The sequence below is a fragment of the Camellia sinensis genome, chromosome 6, assembly GCF_055761805.1.
Source record: "Camellia sinensis isolate YWXY chromosome 6, ASM5576180v1, whole genome shotgun sequence".
NCBI classification, from domain to species: domain Eukaryota; kingdom Viridiplantae; phylum Streptophyta; class Magnoliopsida; order Ericales; family Theaceae; genus Camellia; species Camellia sinensis.
This window is the reverse complement of record NC_138966.1, coordinates 116,624,848-116,646,510: the sequence shown is the minus strand read 5'-3', so window position 1 is coordinate 116,646,510 and position 21,663 is coordinate 116,624,848. Positions and strand designations below refer to the sequence as shown.

The 21,663-nt window shown below is 38.6% G+C and overlaps 7 protein-coding genes across 9 annotated transcripts; 3 read left to right on the top strand and 4 right to left on the bottom strand.

The window, feature by feature from the left end:
- Positions 1 to 2,401: 2,401 nt before the first annotated feature.
- Positions 2,402 to 3,634, bottom strand: LOC114285538 (uncharacterized). Its single transcript, XM_028228578.2, has one exon. It carries the CDS (start codon positions 3,632 to 3,634, stop codon positions 2,402 to 2,404), a length of 1,233 nt encoding a protein of 410 aa, XP_028084379.2.
- A 2,890-nt stretch (positions 3,635 to 6,524) lies between these two features.
- Positions 6,525 to 10,150, top strand: LOC114285561 (cytochrome P450 81Q32). Of its 2 annotated transcripts, XM_082874582.1 has the most exons (4): positions 6,628 to 7,120; positions 8,346 to 8,472; positions 8,806 to 8,856; positions 9,346 to 10,150. In XM_082874582.1, exons 1-4 carry the CDS (start codon positions 6,732 to 6,734, stop codon positions 9,958 to 9,960), a joined length of 1,182 nt encoding a protein of 393 aa, XP_082730708.1. In that variant the 5' UTR covers positions 6,628 to 6,731; the 3' UTR covers positions 9,961 to 10,150. The 2 variants fall into 2 exon arrangements, with proteins under 2 accessions (XP_028084402.2, XP_082730708.1); XM_028228601.2 differs by having other exon boundaries at positions 6,525 to 7,120; positions 8,346 to 8,856.
- A 719-nt stretch (positions 10,151 to 10,869) lies between these two features.
- On the top strand, positions 10,870 to 14,368 carry LOC114285537 (uncharacterized). Its single transcript, XM_028228577.2, has 2 exons — positions 10,870 to 12,861; positions 13,148 to 14,368. The coding sequence occupies exons 1-2, from the start codon at positions 11,595 to 11,597 to the stop codon at positions 13,546 to 13,548; spliced, it is 1,668 nt and encodes a 555-aa protein (XP_028084378.2). The 5' UTR covers positions 10,870 to 11,594; the 3' UTR covers positions 13,549 to 14,368.
- LOC145793523 (uncharacterized) lies at positions 13,788 to 14,569 on the top strand. The gene is made up of 2 exons (XM_082876371.1): positions 13,788 to 14,315; positions 14,447 to 14,569. The coding sequence occupies exons 1-2, from the start codon at positions 13,788 to 13,790 to the stop codon at positions 14,567 to 14,569; spliced, it is 651 nt and encodes a 216-aa protein (XP_082732497.1).
- A 754-nt stretch (positions 14,570 to 15,323) lies between these two features.
- Positions 15,324 to 16,845, bottom strand: LOC114296636 (uncharacterized). Of its 2 annotated transcripts, XM_082873108.1 has the most exons (5): positions 16,729 to 16,838; positions 16,399 to 16,500; positions 16,082 to 16,300; positions 15,841 to 15,968; positions 15,324 to 15,755 (listed from the first exon to the last, which is right to left on the bottom strand). In XM_082873108.1, the coding sequence occupies exons 3-5, from the start codon at positions 16,178 to 16,180 to the stop codon at positions 15,593 to 15,595; spliced, it is 390 nt and encodes a 129-aa protein (XP_082729234.1). In that variant the 5' UTR covers positions 16,181 to 16,300; positions 16,399 to 16,500; positions 16,729 to 16,838; the 3' UTR covers positions 15,324 to 15,592. The 2 variants fall into 2 exon arrangements, with proteins under 2 accessions (XP_082729234.1, XP_082729235.1); XM_082873109.1 differs by lacking the exons at positions 15,324 to 15,755; positions 15,841 to 15,968 and having other exon boundaries at positions 16,729 to 16,845.
- A 208-nt stretch (positions 16,846 to 17,053) lies between these two features.
- Positions 17,054 to 18,450, bottom strand: LOC114285528 (uncharacterized). The gene is made up of 2 exons (XM_082876370.1): positions 18,315 to 18,450; positions 17,054 to 18,223 (listed from the first exon to the last, which is right to left on the bottom strand). The coding sequence occupies exon 2, from the start codon at positions 18,125 to 18,127 to the stop codon at positions 17,054 to 17,056; it is 1,074 nt and encodes a 357-aa protein (XP_082732496.1). The 5' UTR covers positions 18,128 to 18,223; positions 18,315 to 18,450.
- Positions 18,451 to 18,495: 45 nt separating this feature from the next.
- LOC114296619 (uncharacterized) lies at positions 18,496 to 20,881 on the bottom strand. Its single transcript, XM_082876369.1, has 2 exons — positions 20,393 to 20,881; positions 18,496 to 19,346 (listed from the first exon to the last, which is right to left on the bottom strand). Exons 1-2 carry the CDS (start codon positions 20,400 to 20,402, stop codon positions 18,496 to 18,498), a joined length of 861 nt encoding a protein of 286 aa, XP_082732495.1. The 5' UTR covers positions 20,403 to 20,881.
- Positions 20,882 to 21,663: the final 782 nt, after the last annotated feature.

The window sequence follows — 21,663 nt, the reverse complement described above, 5'->3', positions numbered from 1 at the left end:
CAGCACACCACAGATAACAAAACAACACTTCCAGCTCCCAACAGCACACACCAAGACACTGCAGAACTGAACAACATTGCAACAGTGCAACAGACTACTAAACAAAATCCAGGGCACTAAACTCCACCCCTGATTTGTCTCCAATTGTAGACTAGATCATCAACTGAGTATGGGAATTCCTTAATGGAAGCTTTGAACCAAATGGCGGATCTGAATTTTATAAGATCTAGCAGTCTTGAAGAAGAGGGCTGTGCATTAGAAAATACACAATCATTTCTGAGTTTCCAAATAGACCAAAGTACAATTAAGGGAGTTGCTCTCCAGATTAATCTGTCAAAATTATAAAATTTGCAACTCATCCACCAATAAAGCAGACCATCTATAGACTTAGGAATACACCAATGAAGACCCTGTTCCTCAATAACTGCTGACCAGATTGACCAAGAGAAAGAGCAATGCAGCAGTACATGGGAAGCAAATTCTACCTCAGAGTTGCAAAAGTGGCAGAGGGGTGAAGTATTGCTGTCAAGAGACCCAATCTTGAGCAGAAAGTCAGAACATTTGATTCTAGATTTTCAGGCTACCCAGGTGAAAAAAAAAAACTCTGGGGGTCAATAATGAATTCCATATACAAATTTGCTAACCTTCAGATGAGGGCCAAAGAGAGATGAGTGGTGAGAATAGAGAGCAGAAACAGAGAAGGTAAGACCAGAATCAGTGCACCAGACTAAACAGTCTTCATAATCCAAACACAGAGATGGAACAGAAGATAATAGAGCATTCAAACTCACCTCTTCAGCCAATTCCCAAGAATAAAGCTCTGTTCTATGGGAGAGATTCCAAACAAATGGACTTGACCTCCTTGCGAAATAATGATTGAGGGAACCTTCCTTATCAGATGACAAATTAAAAAGAAGAGGAAAAGAAGATTTCAAACAAAGGCCACTACACCATCTATCAAACCAAAATCTGATTCTGATACCATTCCCAACCTTGATACCACAATTGTCCACAAAGAAATTAAATATAGGCCTATTGAAAGCCCTAATTGAGAGAATGTCTCTCCAGACTCTAGAATGCTTGTATGAGGGACTCAAGGGAAGGAGCCAACAGGAGTTGTTGATTTTATATTTGTTGCACACAATTGACCTCCAGAGAGCATTGGTTTGAATTCCAAACTTCCACCACCATTTGAGAATGAGACAAACATTAGCATCTCTGACCCTTCTAATGCCTAGTCCCCCTTAATCAATTCTCTTTGTAACCTCCTCCCATTTCACTAAATGAACTTTCCTTTTAGATCACTACTACCCCATAAAAAAGCAGCCTCTAACCTTTCTATTTCTTTAGCCGCTCCTTCAGGCATTTTAAATAGGGAAAGGAAGTCAACAGGTAAGCTAGATAAAGTGGACTTGATTAAAGTTAATCTACCAGCAAAGGACATCAACTTTCTCTTCCAACCTGACAGTCTAGCCTTGATTTTTTCAATTACAGGCTTCCAAGTAGATTTCCTTGCAGGATTTGCTCCTAGAGGCAGCCCCAGAAATTTTAATGGAAGACTCTGCACCTTGCAATTGAGAATAGAAGCAAAGGTGTTTAAACAACCTTCATCCACACCAACACCACACACAACACTCTTGTGGTAGTTAATTTTGAGACCAGATAATACTTCAAAGCATCTGAGAACCCTTTTAATGGATACCAATTGATCACTATCAGCTTCACAAAAAAAAATTGAGTCATCGGCAAATTGCAAATGTGAGATAAGCACATTGTTAGACCCAACAACCACCCCTTTGAGAATGCCAAGATTGAGAGCTCTGACTAGAAGAATGTTAAGGCCTTCTGCCACAACGTTGAATAGAATAGGTGAGAGCGGGTCTCCCTGTCTAAGGCCCCTATGTGGTGAAAATTCCTCAGTTGGTAAGCAATTCACTAGAATGGAGATTCTAGCTGTAGAGACACATGTCTTCATCCAAGTGATCCATTTATCCCCTAAACCAAAACTGGCCATCAAAGAAAATAAGAATTCCCATTTGACAGAATCAAAAGCTTTCTCGAAATTCAATTTGAGAATCAACCCTTGCTTTTTGGCCTTCTTCCAACCATCCACTACTTCATTGGCAATAAACACCCCATCCAGAATATTTCTCCCTCCTAAGAATGTTGTCTGTGTTTCACCAATGATTGAGGGGAGCACTGACTTTAATCTGAATGCTAAGACTTTGGCCAAGATTTTGTAAATAGATCCCATAAGACTAATAGGTCTATAGTCAGATAGACCAATAGGATTGTCCACCTTGGGAATATGGGTGATAAATGAGCTATTGATGCCATATGCAAGCCTGTTGTTAGAGTGAAACTCCTTAAAAAATTGCATTATGTCCAGCTTCATAACCTTCTAGAATTTCTGATAACACAGTAGGTTGAACCCATTAGGGCCTGGAGCTTTGTTGTTGTTACAGTCTTTGATTGCTGCAAATACCTCAGCTGCACTGAACTTAGCTACCAGATGTCGGGAGACATATTCAGGGTCAATGATGTTAAGTACCCCTGTCAAAGAAGGCCTCTTAACCCATGATTCAGAGAATTGGGCCTTAAAGTGAAGAAGAATTTGGTGCCTAACTCCAGTACGATCCTCAATGGACACTCCATTTACTGAAATAGAGTTGATGAGACTTCTATTTTGCCGAGAACTTGCAACCACATGAAAAAATCTACTATTTTTATCCCCATTGATAGCCCAATTTAATCTGGATTTTTGGTGCCAAATCCATTCTACCATTCTGTATAGCTTCCACAGCTCACCTTTAACCTCCCTTCTTCTTGCCTTTTCTGAAGCCAGCAGTGCTCTTTCCTCTGTAGTGATATCCAGGGCATGTAGCTCTTCTTCTGAAGATTTTATTTTAGAAACCATATTATCAAACACCTGAATGTTCCAAGATTTTAAGACTAGCTTCAAATGCTTTAACTTTTGGAAGAGTATGTACCCAGACCAGCCAACAAAAGAGGAATTTGACCATGATGAGACAAATAGCTGAGCAAAGCTGGGATGAAGAGTCCACGCATTTAGGAACCTGAATGGCTTTGGCCCCCAATCTCTGGCATCTTCAATCATTAATAAAGGGCAATGGTCTAAGATTAGCTTGGGTAAACCCCACAATTTCATTGAGAAATTAATCATCCATTCAGGACTTAGTAAAATTCTATCAATTCTGCTCCATTTCTCTGATTCCTGGGCATTACACCATGTGTATCTCCTTCCATGAAGTGGTAAATCATGAAGCTCACTATTGCCAATGAATTCATTAAGATGTTTCATTCCCCTATCTCTTCTAGAGCAACCAACTCTTTCACTAATATGGCAAATTTCATTAAAGTCACCACCCATGCACCATGGAAGAAGGAAAATGGATTTAAGCTTTAAGATATTAGCCCAAAAAGAAGATCTGGCACCAACATCATTGGGTGCATGAATATTGAGCAGGACACAATCAAAGGTGTTGTATAAGGAACCTGAGAGTAAGATGTACCTCTTATTGCAGCAACAGCCAGAGAGTGTGAAAACAGCAGGATCCCAGATACATAGCAGGCCTCCGGCTGTTCCTTCAGGATCAACAAACAAAAACTCCATATTTTTACTTCCCTATAGCCTTCTAGCACCACCATCAGATATAACTACCCTTTTTGTTTCTTGAAAAAAAACAATATCAACATTTCTGTCCTTTAGGAGCCTCTTGATTCTGCCCTGTTTCTCCACCTTACCCATACCCCTAATATTCCAAGATATTAATTTCATGATAAACCCATTGATTCACTCAAAAGGCCCTACTTCTTTCCTTTATTGTTGGGTCTTCCCCTCTTTGGCAATTTTCTCCTTGTCTTTAAATTCTAATTCAGCAATTTTGTTGAGCACAATGCCTTCTTTCCCATGATAGTCTATTCCAAGAGACTTCCCCAATTGAATAGTAGCTACAGCTTCGGAAAGAATCTGGTTTCTTAGAGAAGAATTACCTGCAAATGAATTAGACTGTGCTAGAGCTGTAGCAGCAGGCCTGTAAATAACAGATTTAGCATAGTGCTTCTTGGCTGCATTGTTTGTGAATGCATGAATCCTAGCAAAGCTAGTGAACCCCTCAATCTGTGACTTCATCTTCCCTTTTTTCCTCTGGTTTCGCTGTTGGTCTGTAATGGAGGCTGAGATTGAATCTTGGGCTGACTGTGTATGAGCAGAATTGTTCCTCATACACGGGTTTAAGTTGGACAAAGGGTCAAAATGCAACCCAGTATTAGATGCAGGTACATTGGGCCTGCTAGAAGAACCATTAGAGTGAATGGGCCTACTAGGAAATCCAGAAGTGACAGGCTGCTTTTCAAAGTGGGCCAAGTCCACTTCTAAATTGATGTCGGGTCCACCACCAGCACTAATTTCATTCATACAATGTATATACGCAGGAGTAAAAACTTGTTCAATACACTTTTGCCTCTCATCATTACTATTTGAAAAATGGTCAGACTTTTCCATCAAATGCATCAGAGGCTTCTCAGCACACGCTCCTCCTCTGTTTAAGCCTCCATCACAGGGTGTCTCCTCAACCACTGTGTCTATCGGACAAGCAAACTCAGCACCAAACATGGCATTAGCCGCTGCCACCTCATCATCTTCTCCCCTTTCCTTACCATCTAACACTAGAAAATTCACTTCCTCAACACTGCAACAGGTTTCAAGAGTACTGGACTCGTACATGCCATTATGGTTCAGGCTACTAAGATTTGGTTGGAGGTCTTCACACACAAAAATCTTATGATCTTCACCTTTGCAGTCCAAAGTTAAAGATTTAGCAATAAATTCCATATTTGAAGTGGCCACTCTGATTCTGGCATGAGAGAAGGATTTTGGTTGACACAAATCTCCCTCAATGCTAAGAACCGAGCCCCATAAACTACCAATCTTGGTGAGAGTGTTTCTGTTCCAAACATGTAAGGGTATCCCACAGCATCTGAGCCACACACATCTTTCTTGGACAAAATGATTTCTAGTTTTGAACTCTACCACAAACTGACTCAGGTCCTTAAACCAAGCCTTGAGGTTGCCAATGTTTGATTTCAACTCCTCTTGAGTATTAAAAGTTAATATTATGTCCCTTCCACCCCCTTTTCTGACCAAAATATGCTCCAGTCCTTTCTCCTTCAGTCCTTGACGAACACTGTGAAAGGAGCGTTCTGTATTGAGGCGGATTATGGCACTTCCATAGAGCCAACCGTTGCCCTCCTCAGTAACTTTGATGGAGGTGCTCGTATTCACCCCTTGCAAAACATCAGCAAAAGATCTTTGACCAGCAAATGGAGCATGACCTCTGAATCTGTTAGCTTCAAAAGATCTCCGGATGAACTGTGGTTTCACGACCTCTGGATTTTTCCTGTTATGCTCATCTCTCTTTCGTCTATCAAGAGTTGCAGTTTTGACTTCTAGAACTTTGTCATCCACCAGAAGACTGTTGGCTTTTTGAATGGCTATATCAACTGCTACATTGCAATCAAACCTCACAAATCCAAACCTAGAATGTGACACTACTCTTCTTTTGGAAGGAATGAAAACATCCTTAACTATGCCAAATTTTGAGAAGAACTTGAACAATGATTTAGCATCCATTTTTGATGGTATATGATCCACAAAAACAGAAAAAAGACCATGCGATGCTTCCATGCCTTTCCCTCTACCACCTTTCCACTGGTTTACTACGGGAATCCATCCTCCTTTTCTTTGTTGCTCCATTTCATGCCTGTCCCTTAATAAAGTTCCTGCCATTAGCTTTTGAATTCCACTACATCTAAAAAATTTTAAACCTAAAATCTTAAAAGTATATCCTCAAGCCCAGATCTTGACTGCCAGCCAACCCCTAGGTTCTCTCAACTATGACTGCTATAACAAGGGTAAATTACCATGTTTTTAGCATATTATCTTTTCTATAATGTCATATCATTATACAACATCAAACTACAACATATAAGACAACACAATTATTCTTACCACCATTTAAGTAGGTAAAAATAAAAATAAATAATAAAAAAATTAATATCATAATATATGTGTTAATCAAGTAATAAGAGTATTCTTTTTAAAACCAAAAGTGTTTGTTTTGAATCTTATATATCTCATTAACTTTTTTGTTTTAAATAGAGAAATGAAAGATACTTGTCAATATATAATAGTATGGATAAATTAAAATTTATTTATAAAGTACACAAATATTGTTATCATTAATTTTGCTTTTAACTAATTTAGTTTTAATATTAAAATAAATAAATTTCCACTTACAAAACAGTTACAACTACTCATTTTTTTATATATAATTTTTTGTCATATATATATTATTAATTTGACACACAATATTTCTAATATATATATATATATATATATATATTACATGCACAATTTTTGTTACCTCAACTTTATTTATTATTAGCAAAGTAAAATTTTATTAAAAACAAGAAATTAAAAGTATAAGAGTATGAAATGCGTCAGACTCGCATCTACACAACTAACCGCTCGGCTTCACAAAATTTTAAGTTTAAAGAAACATAAACAAAAAAAACAAAAATTAAAACGAGAAGGAAAACACCCGAAACAATAAAAGCACATTTGATTGGCAAGAAACCAAGGAGCAAAAACAAAAACACCCAATACAAAACTAAACTCCTGGACCCAATACTCGTGCAGGAGAGAAAGAATGGAGGAAACAAACAGGTACACCAGAGCTCTCATCATTTTCCCTCTTCTCCTACTCTTTTTCAAGCTCTTCACATCAAAACAAGAAAGGTACAAGAATCTACCCCCAAGTCCACCTGGGCTTCCCATCCTGGGCCATCTCCATCTACTAAAAGACCCACTTCACCAAACTCTTCAAGCTTTTTCAGACAATTATGGCCCCATCATCTTCCTCCGCTTCGGACCCCGAAAGGTCCTCGTCGTCACCTCTCCTTCCGCTGTGGAAGAATGTTTCACCAAAAATGATATCGTCTTTGCCAACCGCCCACGTAGTCCCGCCGGAAAACACCTCTCCTACGACTATACCACAATAGCTGCAGCCTCATATGGTGATCTTTGGCGCAATCTCAGGTAGGACTGCAGAAGAGAGTTAGAAAACTCGAGAACCGAATCAATTCGATCTCTTGGGTTGGTCTGTTTAATTAATTTTATTAATACATTAATTTTATTCTAGATATAAAATTTATGAATCCAATTAGATCGGTTGGTTCTCGGGTTAAGCCTAACCTGATCTAAGCCAATCCGACTAGCAAACCTATATAGATATATATACACACATATGTATGCCATATCTCTGCATAATTGGTAGAAAATGGATAATAAAATGGATCATATATGTGTTATACAGCTGCAGTTGTTGACTTTGTTGGGAAATATATTCAAATTTAAGTGTCCGCTTATGCATTGTTTATTTTGGAATGTTATGGTATATAAGGGTGCTCGGCGGACTCTTATCTGTCATTCATTTAAATTTGGTCGGATTGAAAAAAAAAAATTTGTATCTACTTAATTACCGAATGCAGATTGAGCAGGACTTACGAGTTGATGGGTGAATTCGAATCAATTTGACAGTTTGAACTTTACTGTTTTATACTATCTTTTTTAGGATAAATTACGAACGAGACCTATATGATAAACTTAAATACTTATAAGTTCTCTATATATCTTAAAATATTTATTTTGCCCTAATATATATATATATATATATTTTTTTTTTTTGGAATATTGATATGTAATTTTTTTTAAAGTAATTTTTACTATTTTGGGCCTTAATTGAATAAAAGAAAAAATTTATTCTTCATTTTTTATAAATAAAATAATGCCCAAACTTTCATATTTTATAAATAGGTAATATTACTACTAAATAAAATGTCTTTTTCTAACATACAAATCATCAAAACGTAATATGATTCTCTTAAGGGGATTGACAGATCGGGTTGAGTGGGGTGGTCTCTTATCTACCATCTGTCCGAACATAGGTGGATTTAAAAAATCTCCATCCGCATCCATTTGCCCATAATATTGGAACCGCTTAAAAGCAGGTGGATTGGATTGAGTCAATCAGTTTTGGTGGGTCGATCATGTCGGTGAACACCCCTGCTATTGACGGTAAAAAAGTGTCTTGAATTTTACTTTGAAACAAGGTACATGGTGTAAATTTAAAATTAATAAAATGTGAACTCCACCTATAATCAATGTGATCCATAGATGTATAATTTTTCTTATAATATTGTTGCTATTATTTTTGTTGGTGTTCTGTCACAATGTTCTAAAATTTGTCACAACCTAATCTCAGGCGTATTACAACCTTGGAGATTTTCTCGAATAGTCGATTGGAGAGGACATCTGGTATACGGGGGGAGGAAGTGAAGTTCTGGGTGAATCAACTAATGAAAAATTGTGGTGATGGTGGGTATAGTAAGGTAAACTTGAAAAACAAGTTTTTTGGGCTCTCTTTTAATGTTATAACCATGATGATCATGGGGAAGAGGTTCTATGGAGAGGGTGTGGAGGATGTTGAGGAGGCCAAGCTCTTTCAAAATTTGATGAGAGAGCACTTTGAACTTGCCAACACATCGAATCCAGCAGACATTTTCCCGGTCTTGCGATGGGTGGATTTTTTTGGGATGGAGAAGAAATTTGTAGCCAATGCAGAGAATATGGACAAGTTTTTGCAGGATCTAGTTGATAAACGACGGAGAATCAGTGCATCAACAAAAACGAAGACACTAATCGACAATTTGCTATCTTTGCAGGAAACAGAACCAGAGTTCTACACCAACAATATTATAAACGGGATTATAATGGTAAGATGATCATTATTATGCACCTGTTATTGGTAATAGTATATGAGGAGGGTAAAAATCTACTCTAGGTGTATGAACTTGATGAATGCTTGAGATGACACAACAACCCTAGAGAGAACTCACAATAAAAAATTTGAAGTTTGTAGTAATTGGTTTCACATACCTCTTCTTAGCTATCGAAGTTGAGGAATATTATACCGTGAATTACCCTCCAAATTCTTTAGTGACTCTTTGAACCCGCTGCAAAGAGTCAATACAGAATTTTATAAAGTTCTAATTTACTTGCTTGGAAATATAAGATCTATCTTCTTACTTTTAATTTTGTAATTTCAAAAAATAATTTTAGATAAAAAAAAAATAATTATAAATTAATAACTAACATTTAAATATCAAAAGGATTCACTTTGAAATTTCTAGGAAGCTCTGGGCCGCCCCCGAATGTTACATTATTTTTGGGTATTTTATGTTCATGCTGCCTGATGTGGACAGATATTGCTAATTGCTGGAACTGAGACTTCATCAGCAACCATGGAATGGGCAATGTCATTACTTCTTAACCATCCAGATGTAATGACAAAAGTTCAAGCAGAGATAAATGCTCATGTTGAGCAAGACCGCCTCATAAACGAACAAGACTTGCCCAAGTTGAATTACTTATCAAATGTAATCAATGAAGCACTCCGATTATATTCACCTGTCCCACTTCTACTCCCACATGAAGCATCTAAAGATTGTACTGTGGAAAAATATGATGTCCCGCGAGGCACAATGTTGATGGTAAATGCATTGGCCATTCATAGGGACCCTAAGTTATGGGAAAATCCAACAATGTTTATGCCAGAGAGGTTTGAAGTAGATACTGCTGAAGATGGGTATAGGCTGATTCCATTTGGCTGTGGAAGACGTGGATGTCCTGGGGCTAACCTGGCAAAAAAGATGGTTGGGCTGGCATTAGGAGCCTTAATTCAGTCATTTGAATGGAAAAGAATTGATGAAAATGAGGTGGATATGGCCGAGAGTTCAGGCCTCACCATGCCCAAGTTGAAGCCGTTAGAGGCCATTTGCAAACCACGTCCATCCATGAGCACACAATGCCTTATTTGATCTTCTTTTTTTATTATTTAGTTTTACTGTAGAAATAAATAAATTATGTAGAGTTAAAAATAGAGACAATAGGGGGTGGGCTTCAAACCTGCTCTTGTATCTATTGTGTGGTTTATTGTTTGTCCCTAAAATTTCTCTTTTTCGTTAGTGGAAATGAGTCAGTGAAGCTCAGCTTTTGTTTGCTTGTCCTGTATTGCGTGCCTTTCTCCCAACTTTAATGCTATGCTATCTTGCTATTGATTAACGTTCGGGACAATAAAAATAAATAAATAAATAAATAACACAGCCTTCCAATAAAATAAATCTTAAGTCTTTAATTTTATTAATTTAAATTCTAATATTTTTATTTATTTTCAATCTAAATAATTTGTATATTTTTGTAAGTAAAACCATCGTAAAAAAAATATTTTACTTATTAAACTCAATATAGATATGCATAAAATATCTAAAATGCCCTTTGTATTGAGTTTAATAACTAAAATACTATTTTTTTAATCAATTTTACTTAATGAAAGTAAGTAAATTGCTTAAATTAGAAACAAATTAAAAGTTTAAGTTTTAAATTGACAAAATTAAAAAGTAAAAATTTATTTTGTTATAAGAGTCAAACTCTCACATTTTTATCTAGAATTTTCCCTCAACATTTCTAGTTCTTTTGAGATATCAAATGTCAACAATTCAAATGATAGAAATCTCCGGAGTTTCTAATTCACCTTGGTATTTCTTGGAATTTTGTCTGATAGGGTCAATTAAATTTTTTTTTTCTTTTCACAAGTTGTATTACATCAAACCAAATGAAATTGTCTGAAAATTTAGTTTTTACCAAGGAGAGTGTCATTCTTATGGGCTGTTGCTGTTTTTTGTTCTGTGCTATCCTTTTTTTTAAAAAAAAACAAAAAACAAAAAACAAAAGGAAAATTTACCCATAAATCCTATTTGTTGAAATGTTGAACCATTTAGTCCTAAATGTTTTCTTATGCTCCATTTAGTCCTATTTAATATCCTGATTTTGGGGGGTTTGATTTGATCCATTGTTTTTTTACGTCAATACCCTTTTCAAGAATCTTTCTTTGAACAGTTGTTGGTGAATGCTATTGAGTTCTGTAATGTTCAACTTGTTTGTTGGTTAACACGTTTGGCACTGTTTCTGGGACACCCAATTCGGTGAGCACCATTTTTTGTCTACCATTTACGATGCATTACGGGTGATTTTCTGCATTCAACGTTTTTTAATGGGGATGATCTTGATTGATTAACTTTTTTTTCACCATTTGTGCGATCTCTCAGAAACGGTTACTTGCGTGCTGACTGCCTATCATTTTCTTTCATTGTTAATGTATTTGATTGACATTTTTTTCTGATTCTTTGTTGTTGTTGTCCACCATTTCGGTTTCATTACAATTGGTTTCCTTCATTTACATTGACTTCACCATTGTTTTCATGGAGGCAGAATACGGTGAGAGCTATTTTTCCGTTGGTCGCCGTCATCTTCCCCAGCGACCACTGCTGTTCTTCGCACTGTATCTGGACATTTCAAGTTGGTGTCTTCCTGCGGTGGCATTGCTGTGTTCAACCCACTGGGTAAACGTTTTTTTTTTTCCAGAATTTTTTAGGTTTCCTCTGAACAGTTTGGGATGGGTGCCCTGGTTATTGCAATGGCTGGAATGGTCGTTTGGGGTTGTTTAAATTTTCCTGCAATGCTGTGTTTAATCCAACAAACGCACACATACTGTTCTGTTATGGTTGTTTCATGGGTATGTTGCAGGCGTAATGGGTTCTTCAAAATGTGTGCAGGTATGGAAGGGGGAATTTTGCTGGTGTGTTCGTATGGTTTAGTTAATGTTCTTATTCGGTTGCATCACGATTCGTCGTATGTGAAGATTGTTGATGAAATTTGTGGGAAGTTCGATGGGTTGGTACCAGGTGCGGTGTGTTTGTTTTTTGATTTTCCAGGATATAAGAAGTTTAAGGTGGATAGCGACGACGACATTCAAAACATGTTGTGCCTTGCTAAGTCGTTCGGGATAAATCACATTGAGGTCGTCATTCAGGAAAGTAGTGTTGGTGTGGGGGGTAATCGTGTCGTGTTGGATTTCGCGGACGATGGGGGAATATCACGGCATGTTAGCGGGAATGGGTTCGTGAATGAGCAGATGGATTTGTTACCAACGTACTGTCCGAACAAATCGAAGACGTTTTTGTCGGCGCAATGGGCGCATGGTATTACCCATGTGGGACAATGTTTTGATGGTGGAGCAGCTGAATTTCGCGAAGTTCTGTGTAAGTATGTTGTTGAACATGGATTTCAATTTAAGTACGTTAAAAATGACTCCGTGCGAATTACGGTAGTGTGTAAGTTTGCGGCTTCAACAGATTGTCCGTGGTCAGTTCATGCGAGGATGTTACCGTCAAGTGGGGTGTTTTGCGTTAAGAGGTTTGATAGTGTGCATACTTGTGGGGCTGCTGTACGTACTTCTAGGAACCCTCATACGGGGTCTGATTTGGTGTCTACCGTTGTTGCAGATCGAGTGCGCGATAAGCCGTTGACGCGCCCCACTGATGTTGTGTTTGATTTGAAGAACGAGTATGGTTTGGATATTAGCTACCGGGTGGCCTGGTTGGGTGTTGAGAAAGCTAGGGGCGAGGTGTACGGGGATCGCGCTACATCCTTTGATCAGCTGAGGTGGTATAGCAATTCTGTTATGCAAAAAAACCCAAATAGTTACATTAATCTTGAGTTTGACCAAAAAAACGGGAGCTTTGTTAGGTATTTCATATCATTTCGCGCTTGTATAGATGGGTTCAAACACTGCCGGCCTATGCTTTTTTTGGATGGAACGTTTTTGAAAGGTAGATTTAAAGGTAATTTGCTCGCAGCTACTGCTAAAGACGCCAATCAAGGTAAGGGTGTGTTACTTTATTCCATTAGTGCTTATTTGCTGAACATACTAGTAAATAGATGCTTCAATTTTTTATACATTACAAACGTTTTTTTGCCATTTAACAAAGGAAAAAAATTGGTAACATTGAAATAGGGTCTCCTCAAATAAAACCGAATAGGAATGTAAGACACAATGGCAGGCATATATTTTTTTAAATTTTGTAAAATGTGTCGCCCTTTTTTTTGCGTGGATGGTTGTATAAGTTTTGTCATGCCTAACTTTTAATGTTGCATGTTTGGTCTTAGGATTGTTTCCGGTAGCCTTTGCTATTGTTGATTCCGAGAATTCAGCTAATTGGGAATGGTTTCTTCGTAATTTGAAAGAAGTTGTTGGGGGTGCGCGAACATTAACTTTCATATCTGATCGCCACGTCGGATTATTACACTCTATGCCCATTATTTTCCCTTCAGCCCATCATGCATATTGTTTGTTGCATCTCCAAATGAACTTGCGGGATCGAATGAAATATGTTAATGCATCGCACAAAATTGGGTTGATGCGGAAGTTACGGGAATGTGCATATGCGCCCACTGTTGCTTGTTTCAATGAGAAATTGGAGGTATTGAAGAAGGCAAACCCAGCTGTGATTGAAGATTTTATGAAAGACCTGCACCCCAAACACTGGTCTAATGCGTATTTTAGGTAATTCACGGCCTGCACAATGGGTTATGGCATAAATAAAAATTCCTACATGTTTTTTTGCAGTTTTTTTTTTTTTTGTCTTTTTAATTTATGCTTCGTAAATGGGTTTTTTTTTTTAAAAAAAAAAGGGGCCAACGTTATGGGGAGATGTGCTCAAATGCTGCGGAATCTTTCAACAATTGGGTTGGTGAGGCTCGTCATCTCCCTATCACGAGATTGGTCGATATGATAAGGGGTCAAATAATGGAGCAGATGGCGGAGCGCAGAGTTAAATGCAGTAAATGGGATGGTGTGATATCTCCGAAAATGGACAAAAAATTGGTGGCAGCGTATAACGACAGTAGGGCTTGGTGTGTCAGCCAGGCTAATGATGATGTCTATGAGGTCCACTCCCACCCATCGGTGTTGGTTGATGTCGGCAAGCTGACATGTTCTTGTTTTCAGTGGCAGATCAACGGGTTCCCATGTTCCCATGCTGTTGTTGCATTCCGTAATAGTGGGAGAAACATCTACGATGCCATAGACTCTGCATTTTTCGTTGATACATTTCGAGCTACTTATAGCGGAACCATATACCCCATCCCAACAGTGGGGAGGCCACTGTTTAACCCAGCTGAATGTTTGATAGCTCCGCCGACGGCCAAGCGTCCTCCCGGTCGGCCAAAACGGAAGAGAATTCCATCCAAGGGGGAGGTAGTGCAACGTATACGTTGTGGTCGTTGCGGAAAAGTGGGTAATCACAATAGGAAGACATGCAAAGAGCCATTACAGGTGGGCTGCCATATGATTTAATTTGGTTGTTAACAAACTGGGATTCTGGGTTATTTTGTTTTCCGAAATGTTTTCCTGTTTTTTTCCAATCAGTCATTCACTTTCTGTTATTGGGTTAATCTATTTTGTAGGATATACATTGGTATGTAATCCAGCAACAATTTCAGTTCCCATTGTTGAATAATTACACTCCACCTTTAACACCCAACCATTTTAGTTTGAAATCTGTTTTGCTTAACAATGTGAAGGCATGAAAATAGCCAATGGGTTTTATTTTTCAAATCTGTTTTGAATCACGGTGTCTACACATGAGAAGAGTCAATGGGTGCCGGTTTTTGTTTGAAATCTGTGGACATGATAACAGATTTGGAAACCAGTCATCCACTTTATGTTATTGGTTTAATTTGTTTATTAGGACATTCATTTTTTGTCCCCACTATTGAACACTAACACTGCTCCTTTGAAACACAACCATTTAACTTTCAAATTTGGCTTTGATTAACACTGTGAAGACATGAAAAGGGGAATTGGTGCCGTTTTAGTTTACAAATTTGTTCACATCATACCATAACATTCGCCCAAAGCGGACTCTAACAACCTGCAGCTGGAATGGCAATGGATTTTTAATGTTTGGGTGGCTGCTTACAATCCATTGCCATTGCACAAAACATGTACCCATTACCAACTGCGTTAAGTTAAATTCAACACGAAGGTAATTTTATGTTATGCTCAACATGGTATCATCGCAATTCTGATTAAGATGCAAATGCGAAATTAATCTTTTCGCATGTCATATTTAGCATGTGGTCGACGTACTCAGTCTTTGCATGTTCACTTCCATGTACATGAAGCCACACATACTGCCGTGGTGGAAAACAGGTTTACAAAACAGAGTGTCGTCATGCCCAACTCCTGCATAGATCACACCATGTTTACATACCAAGGCCCATCTGCCATTTAAAAACAATCTACTTCACATGACATAAAAGTGTAATGCACTGTGAAACTGTTATCATGCAATAGGTGAGACTATTTGAATAGCTTACTAAATAATATCAACATTCATATCCACAAAGTACTGGATTCTAACCCAAGATTAAACCGTTGGGCACTTCTGCATTACCAAAAAAGTACTGTTTAGGAAACTAGTTTTTCCCTCCTACTGTTATGTGTTTCCAAACTAACAAAAAATTATATACGTCGATACGAGAAGACACAATAAAACATCCTAATGCTGTTGTTGCACCTTGCGCGCTGGGAAATGTCTTCACAACCTCTTATAATGTCCTCCCACAGAGTCCTCTGCCCGGGTCACTTAAGAACATTTCCACCATTGCAGCTCGTAGCCCAGTTGGGGTCAGGCCGTCCATCAAAGTATTCACTTCTGCACCACGTACGTACTGCCTGATTATGAAGCACACGAAAATCCCACAATCTGACCTGCACTCACAAAGACCGGTGTCAACGTCACTGACGTGATACATCATCAACATAGTCTGTTCAAAATAAAATGAACATTACTTACGACTCTGGAACTTGTTGTGGACAATCCAGAACAGATACAAAACTGCCATCAAACAGCTCTGACCCAACAGCTGCAGCTGTAACTCGAGGCTTCACAAATTTGTTGTGGTGATCAGCCACCCATTGTTTCTGTCCATTTTCCACATGTCAGTGCAGTTTTGCCCACAGTAACATTAACATTTTCTACATTAAATTCTGCCCATCATGCACACTCAAAACTGAAATTTTAAAACAGCACTTACAACTTTTAGAGCCTCATTGTAGTGCTCATCGCGCACTCCACGTCTTGGCCGCATCGAGTTGTAATGTTTCCAATTCCCACTTTCTACATCGCACGCCATGACTGTCCAATGGTTGGCATTGTAGATTGGGATAACTGTCTATCTGCAACCTCGTGCAGCCTTCATGTGAACATTCAAATACTTCGCTCGGGAAACAGCACTACTGTTTCGCATCATATCCTGCACAATTGTCGAAAACCACCGTATTCGTATAAGGTTTTATTATGCAATTTTTTTTTTTAGATTTCGGGCAGTAAAATAAAACTGAAGATACATACTGAACAAACACTAGTGTAAATGTACGATGTCCCAACATATTCTGCCCTTCCAGATACCATCTTATGCATTTCAGTCAACATTGCACCGTACGCATCGATTACCTGCAACATATGTTACCCATTACAATTCCAGCATAATAGCAATAAGAACTTTGTAAATTTACATTTCCATTTACATTTTGTTCACTGTGTTTTAAAATTCATTTGCCCTTTCCGACTGCCACATCACTCAATTCACAAAGGAAGCAATGGTCAGATTTGCATATGTTTTTTTAAAATAATTAAAGAATCAATAAATACTCTACGATTCGTTACATGAAATCAGCTTACATTGCCGTGTATGGAGTTCTGCTGCACCAAATCTTTGATGTCCGTAAAATGAACTTGTATTCCATTGTGTCCACCATCCCATACTATTAACCTGCAAACCATAAATCGAAATTCAGAACCACCGTGGAGGATAGTTTCGCAAGTTGTACATGTCAAACCATACAACAGTCCATCCGAACAACCTACCCGTCCCACTCTAAAGTGTACATTCTTTGTAGTAGTTCCCGGTCTTCATCCTTCAGCATGTTCCACACAGTGTGCCGCCTATTCAGACCGAAGCCATTCCAGGTTTTACGCTCCACCTCGACGTCCTCAACACTGTAAATCACCCCTGGTTCAACTGATTTTCAAGTCTGACATTGGTGTTTACCTGTGTACGCCCGAATATGCCGGGATATTCGTAGTCTGATAACCTAAATTCCCGTCTTGCCTTGTTCTTCACCCTTTTCACAAGTGACGTAATTTTCGGCCCAGAACTTGTTGCACCTGCTGTGTGTTCGCAATGACCTTCTACAACAACGACAGCTGCACCATCTTTTACATTGCCAGCAGCTACTGTCTGTGCATTTATGGGGCTGCAGCTACCCTCACCCATTGCTACAGTTGTATGCAAAATCCCATCTGGAAAGTCATCGGTCAAATCTTCAATCCCAGGGTCATTGTGAACAAGTTGTAATTCGTTGATCCGCACGTCTTCGGGTTGCCCTGTAGGACATGCAAACTGCTGCGCACTTTCGCAACTCGTCACATTGGCAGACCCACTCACTTTCCCTGACACACTATTACTTGGTGTTCGCTGATTGGATCCATCATTCACAGCAAATTGTGTCACCTCGTGCACCTCGAGGTCATCAAGACTATCTTCCAAATTGCTTATTTTTTTCTCCAATCGATCAACCTGCTTTTTGAGCCGGGCAATTTCAGATTCCTTATCCACAATCACAGTATTTAAGTTTGCAAACAAATTACCAGCATGCCGCCCGAGCAGTTTTTCTAGTGTTTCCACACGCTGTTCCAGTTCACATATCTGTACGTCTTTCATATTGATCTCGCTCTCTAATTCAGTAATTCTGACTTTACAAGTTAGCAGCTCATTGTGCACCCCTCTTTGTTCCTCACCCACGTCTTCACCATCTGGAGTGCTAGCCAGTTCCAGAAGATCTGGGAACAATACCGGCAAAACATCTCCACGTGACACCAGCTTCCCAGCTACTTTTTCCTTGCTGGTTGGTGTTCCAGTATTTTTATTATCATAGTCATTGCCCCCCTCAATTTGCATGTCACCCTTGGTTTTTTTGGCCAGCTGCCAACAATTGAAGCTTGGCTCCACGCTGCCAACATCATCTGTCTCAATCACAGCCCTGCGTTCATCGCACACTCCAGGTGGTTCCACATCCATCCTAATCCTACCACATTCTTTTGTTTCAATAGCAGCAGCAGGCACCTTCAGAATATGACATTCATTAATCGTCCCAACAAGTTTGGCACGGTGGACCTAAGCAAAATTACCATCAAAACGTAGCACAATTTCAAAGTTTGGTGTTGGAAAATTTTTAAAAACAATTAAAAGGGTTCTAATTCCATACCTCAAAGCAACCTTCTGACGACAAATTTATTGCTCTTAGTTTACCCACAGCGGATGCAATGTTCCATCGACAAAATCGTGGTGTCACGTCAGGCCGTTCCGGAGCGATGATGTTGGAATGCTCACAAATAAGAAACTGAAATTACACCATGAAACATCTATTACATAAACACTGAAATGTATCATATGTTGTAAAGCTGAATTTGAACCACCAAACAACCAACAAACATACGTACCAGCAATGCTACTACACAACCAGTGACCTTCTCCGGCTTATTGTGCATCTCATTCAGTGACCCAATCAATGTGTTCCTTATTGTTGCACTCCAGTCATACTGTTGCAATGTGTCCAGTTTGTCGATGACACGGACAAATGCCCAACCTATATGCTCGCCGGTCGTTGCAAAAAATAACTTGGCGCACACATAAAGACACAGCAATTTCGCCACATCTTCTTCGTCACGCTCTGTACGACCACATATTGCTTCTTCCAGCAAGTCCTTTATTAACTTTGAAGAAATTCGGCTAACTTTTGCGCAACGTCTTTGGATGAAATCAGACGGCCCTTTCCCACCATGTGTCATATCCAATTTCTCCCTCCCACATTGTACGCCGAAGATCAACCTGATGTCGTTGTTGCGCAATGGTAACTTAGCTCCACTGATGTTGAATTTCTCATCTTCAGGGTTGTAAGTTTGTATTACCCGACATACTGTCGCATCACATTTTTTGAACATTTTAGGATCCAAGTCGTTAGCCCGAATAGCATCAATCATTAGCCAGAATGGCGTTCTCTGCAACTGCCTGATGTGGCCATCACGTAATTCCAGTTCCAGAACTGTGCTAATCAGCCCGGATATGTTTGACCGGTACATTAATTTCGACGGATCAACATAACCTCTCCGAACAGGATCACCCGGCCCTTTTTGTTTCTTGAATGGGAGCTTCGCTTGTCTTTTACTGGCTTGCCTTGTCGATGTTTGTGGTGACCTTAACCCAAGTTTCCGTTTACCAGTCCTGCTGCCACTGCTACCTGAACATGTTTTACATGCAAAGCAGCAGAAACAAATTAAAACTACCAATAACCATGCAAAAAATGAATCATTTAAACCGCCACATTTTCCACCATCAGGCAATTTACCAGAAGAACACAGACTTTTATGCCCCATGTCATGCCATCAATGTAAAATTGGAACACAAACATTAACATCAGACAGCCAAACTCTGGTTTTTATCTCATCACGCACTAGGCAACGAGTTCGTATTGCATGCATCACTATGAAGTACTAACCACTATCACTTCCCAACTAACTAATTTTATTGTTTTGGACTACATTTTTTACAAATCCAACGAACTGTAATTACGAATTTCAACAATAACATCCAACCATTAAAGTGACGCTACATAGATTACGTCAACGCATCAAACAACAATACAAATGTGTCACCACTTCAGTATGACTTTCACATTGTCAAACACGCTACATAACATGATTAAGACTAAGCATTGGACACCAAAACGTAAAAAAAAAAAAAAATTGGGGCCCAAACTGAAATTTGCAAATACAGCACTGACATGAATCTTGCACAACATTACAATTTTCTTCAATGTAAAATGACCAAAAACACAGTATGCACACCCCCACAGGTACATGATTGTATACACCACCAAACCATCTTCCCCTCAATCCCCCTCAGGTACATGAACAGGTAAACCATCTTCCCCTCAACCCCCCTTCCCCCCCCCCAAAAAAAATTCAGGGAAACCCAGTACGCACTTGATAATAAAATTGCATTACCATCTCATTCACATTCACCGCAGTAACATTACGACAAAATGACAAAAAAGCACACCAGTTAACAGGCCAAGAACATTGACAACCTACTTTCCGAGAAGACGCATGCATTACTCAAAATCGCACCCAAAAAACAACACTACATCAGTGTACATATTTCACAATTTCATGTATTTTACAAATCCCACAACATTAACCAGTTCCCTTAGTATATCACTCATAACTCCACAACCTCGTAATGTAAATGAAAGCAAGGGTTTATGTACAGAGACGATTACCGTACCTGGAACCATTGTCGGAGGCCTACGAAGACTTTCCGCTCGCTACTTCGAAGCACAACACCGTCACAAGCACCTACACCGCCGGAGTTGATGTATCAACAGCGTAGGGGCTTCCGTATTTGCTAGGGATTGCGGTAAATCAAAAAATGCTATTCTATTGACAGGAATTTCACATCGTCAAGCAACAATCTCAAACTCCCACGCCTAACATCGCGCCATTAACATCGGAGAACTGTTCAAGCTTCCACACACGACTCTTCGATTACGGGTTTGTTTGGAGGGAAACAAATTTCTACAGAGGACAGGTTTGGGGCATTATAGTCATTACGCCGTTGGTGGTTTACTTCATTACCCTTACTAGAACGCCTAAAAATTAGTGTAACACGGGTTTAGTTGTCAATAACATTATGTTAGGACTAATTGGATCATAAGATAAAAGGTAGGACTAAATGGAACATAAGATAAAGATTTGGGATTTATTGGTGCGTGGCCCTTAAAAATATGGTAAATGATTTTAGTAAGAAAAATATTTTGTTCTTAAAAAATTATTTTGTCCTCAAATTTTTCTCTAAAACCTTAATTTGTTATAATGTTTTACTGTGATCAGAGTATTACAAACTATAAAGATAGTCCTCCTCCTGTCAATTATAAATACATAGAAATTAGAGCACCAGAAAACGACAATTATTTTTTTTTTTTTTTGAAATATCAAAATATGTCTTTTCCAAAATCCGGATGTCTCGAGTGGTCAGTGATATGTATTTTTCATGATACACACTATGCTGACAAATCTTTAGACTTTGTGAATCGCAAACAGTATAAATCTCCTTAAAGCCGGGTTCGATTTGTTTGTTTCATAAATTCTAAATATAATTTTATTTTTTGTTTTGCTGATTTCTTGTAGTGTTCACCAACACCGTCATTGCCGGCAACGTAAAATTGCATCTTGTTCAGTTTGGCTCCTTCCTCTTGAATATGACTGCTATAACAATGTCAAAACTTCCATGTTTTTGTCATTATTTTCATCTATAATAATGAGATCGTATTGGACGATAAATGACACTCATGAAACTACAACCCAAAAAAAAAAAAAAAACGTCATACTCAAGCAAAGGAGTAATTGTTTTTCTCTCTTTTGGTTGCACGTCTTTGGACACCTTGGACAAGTTGATAGTTTACTTCGCAAAATTGTTAGGTAGTTTGAATAGAACTATGAAGTATTGCTTACATTGTGTTACTGATCAATAAAAAACTGCAAAACAAATTACCAATT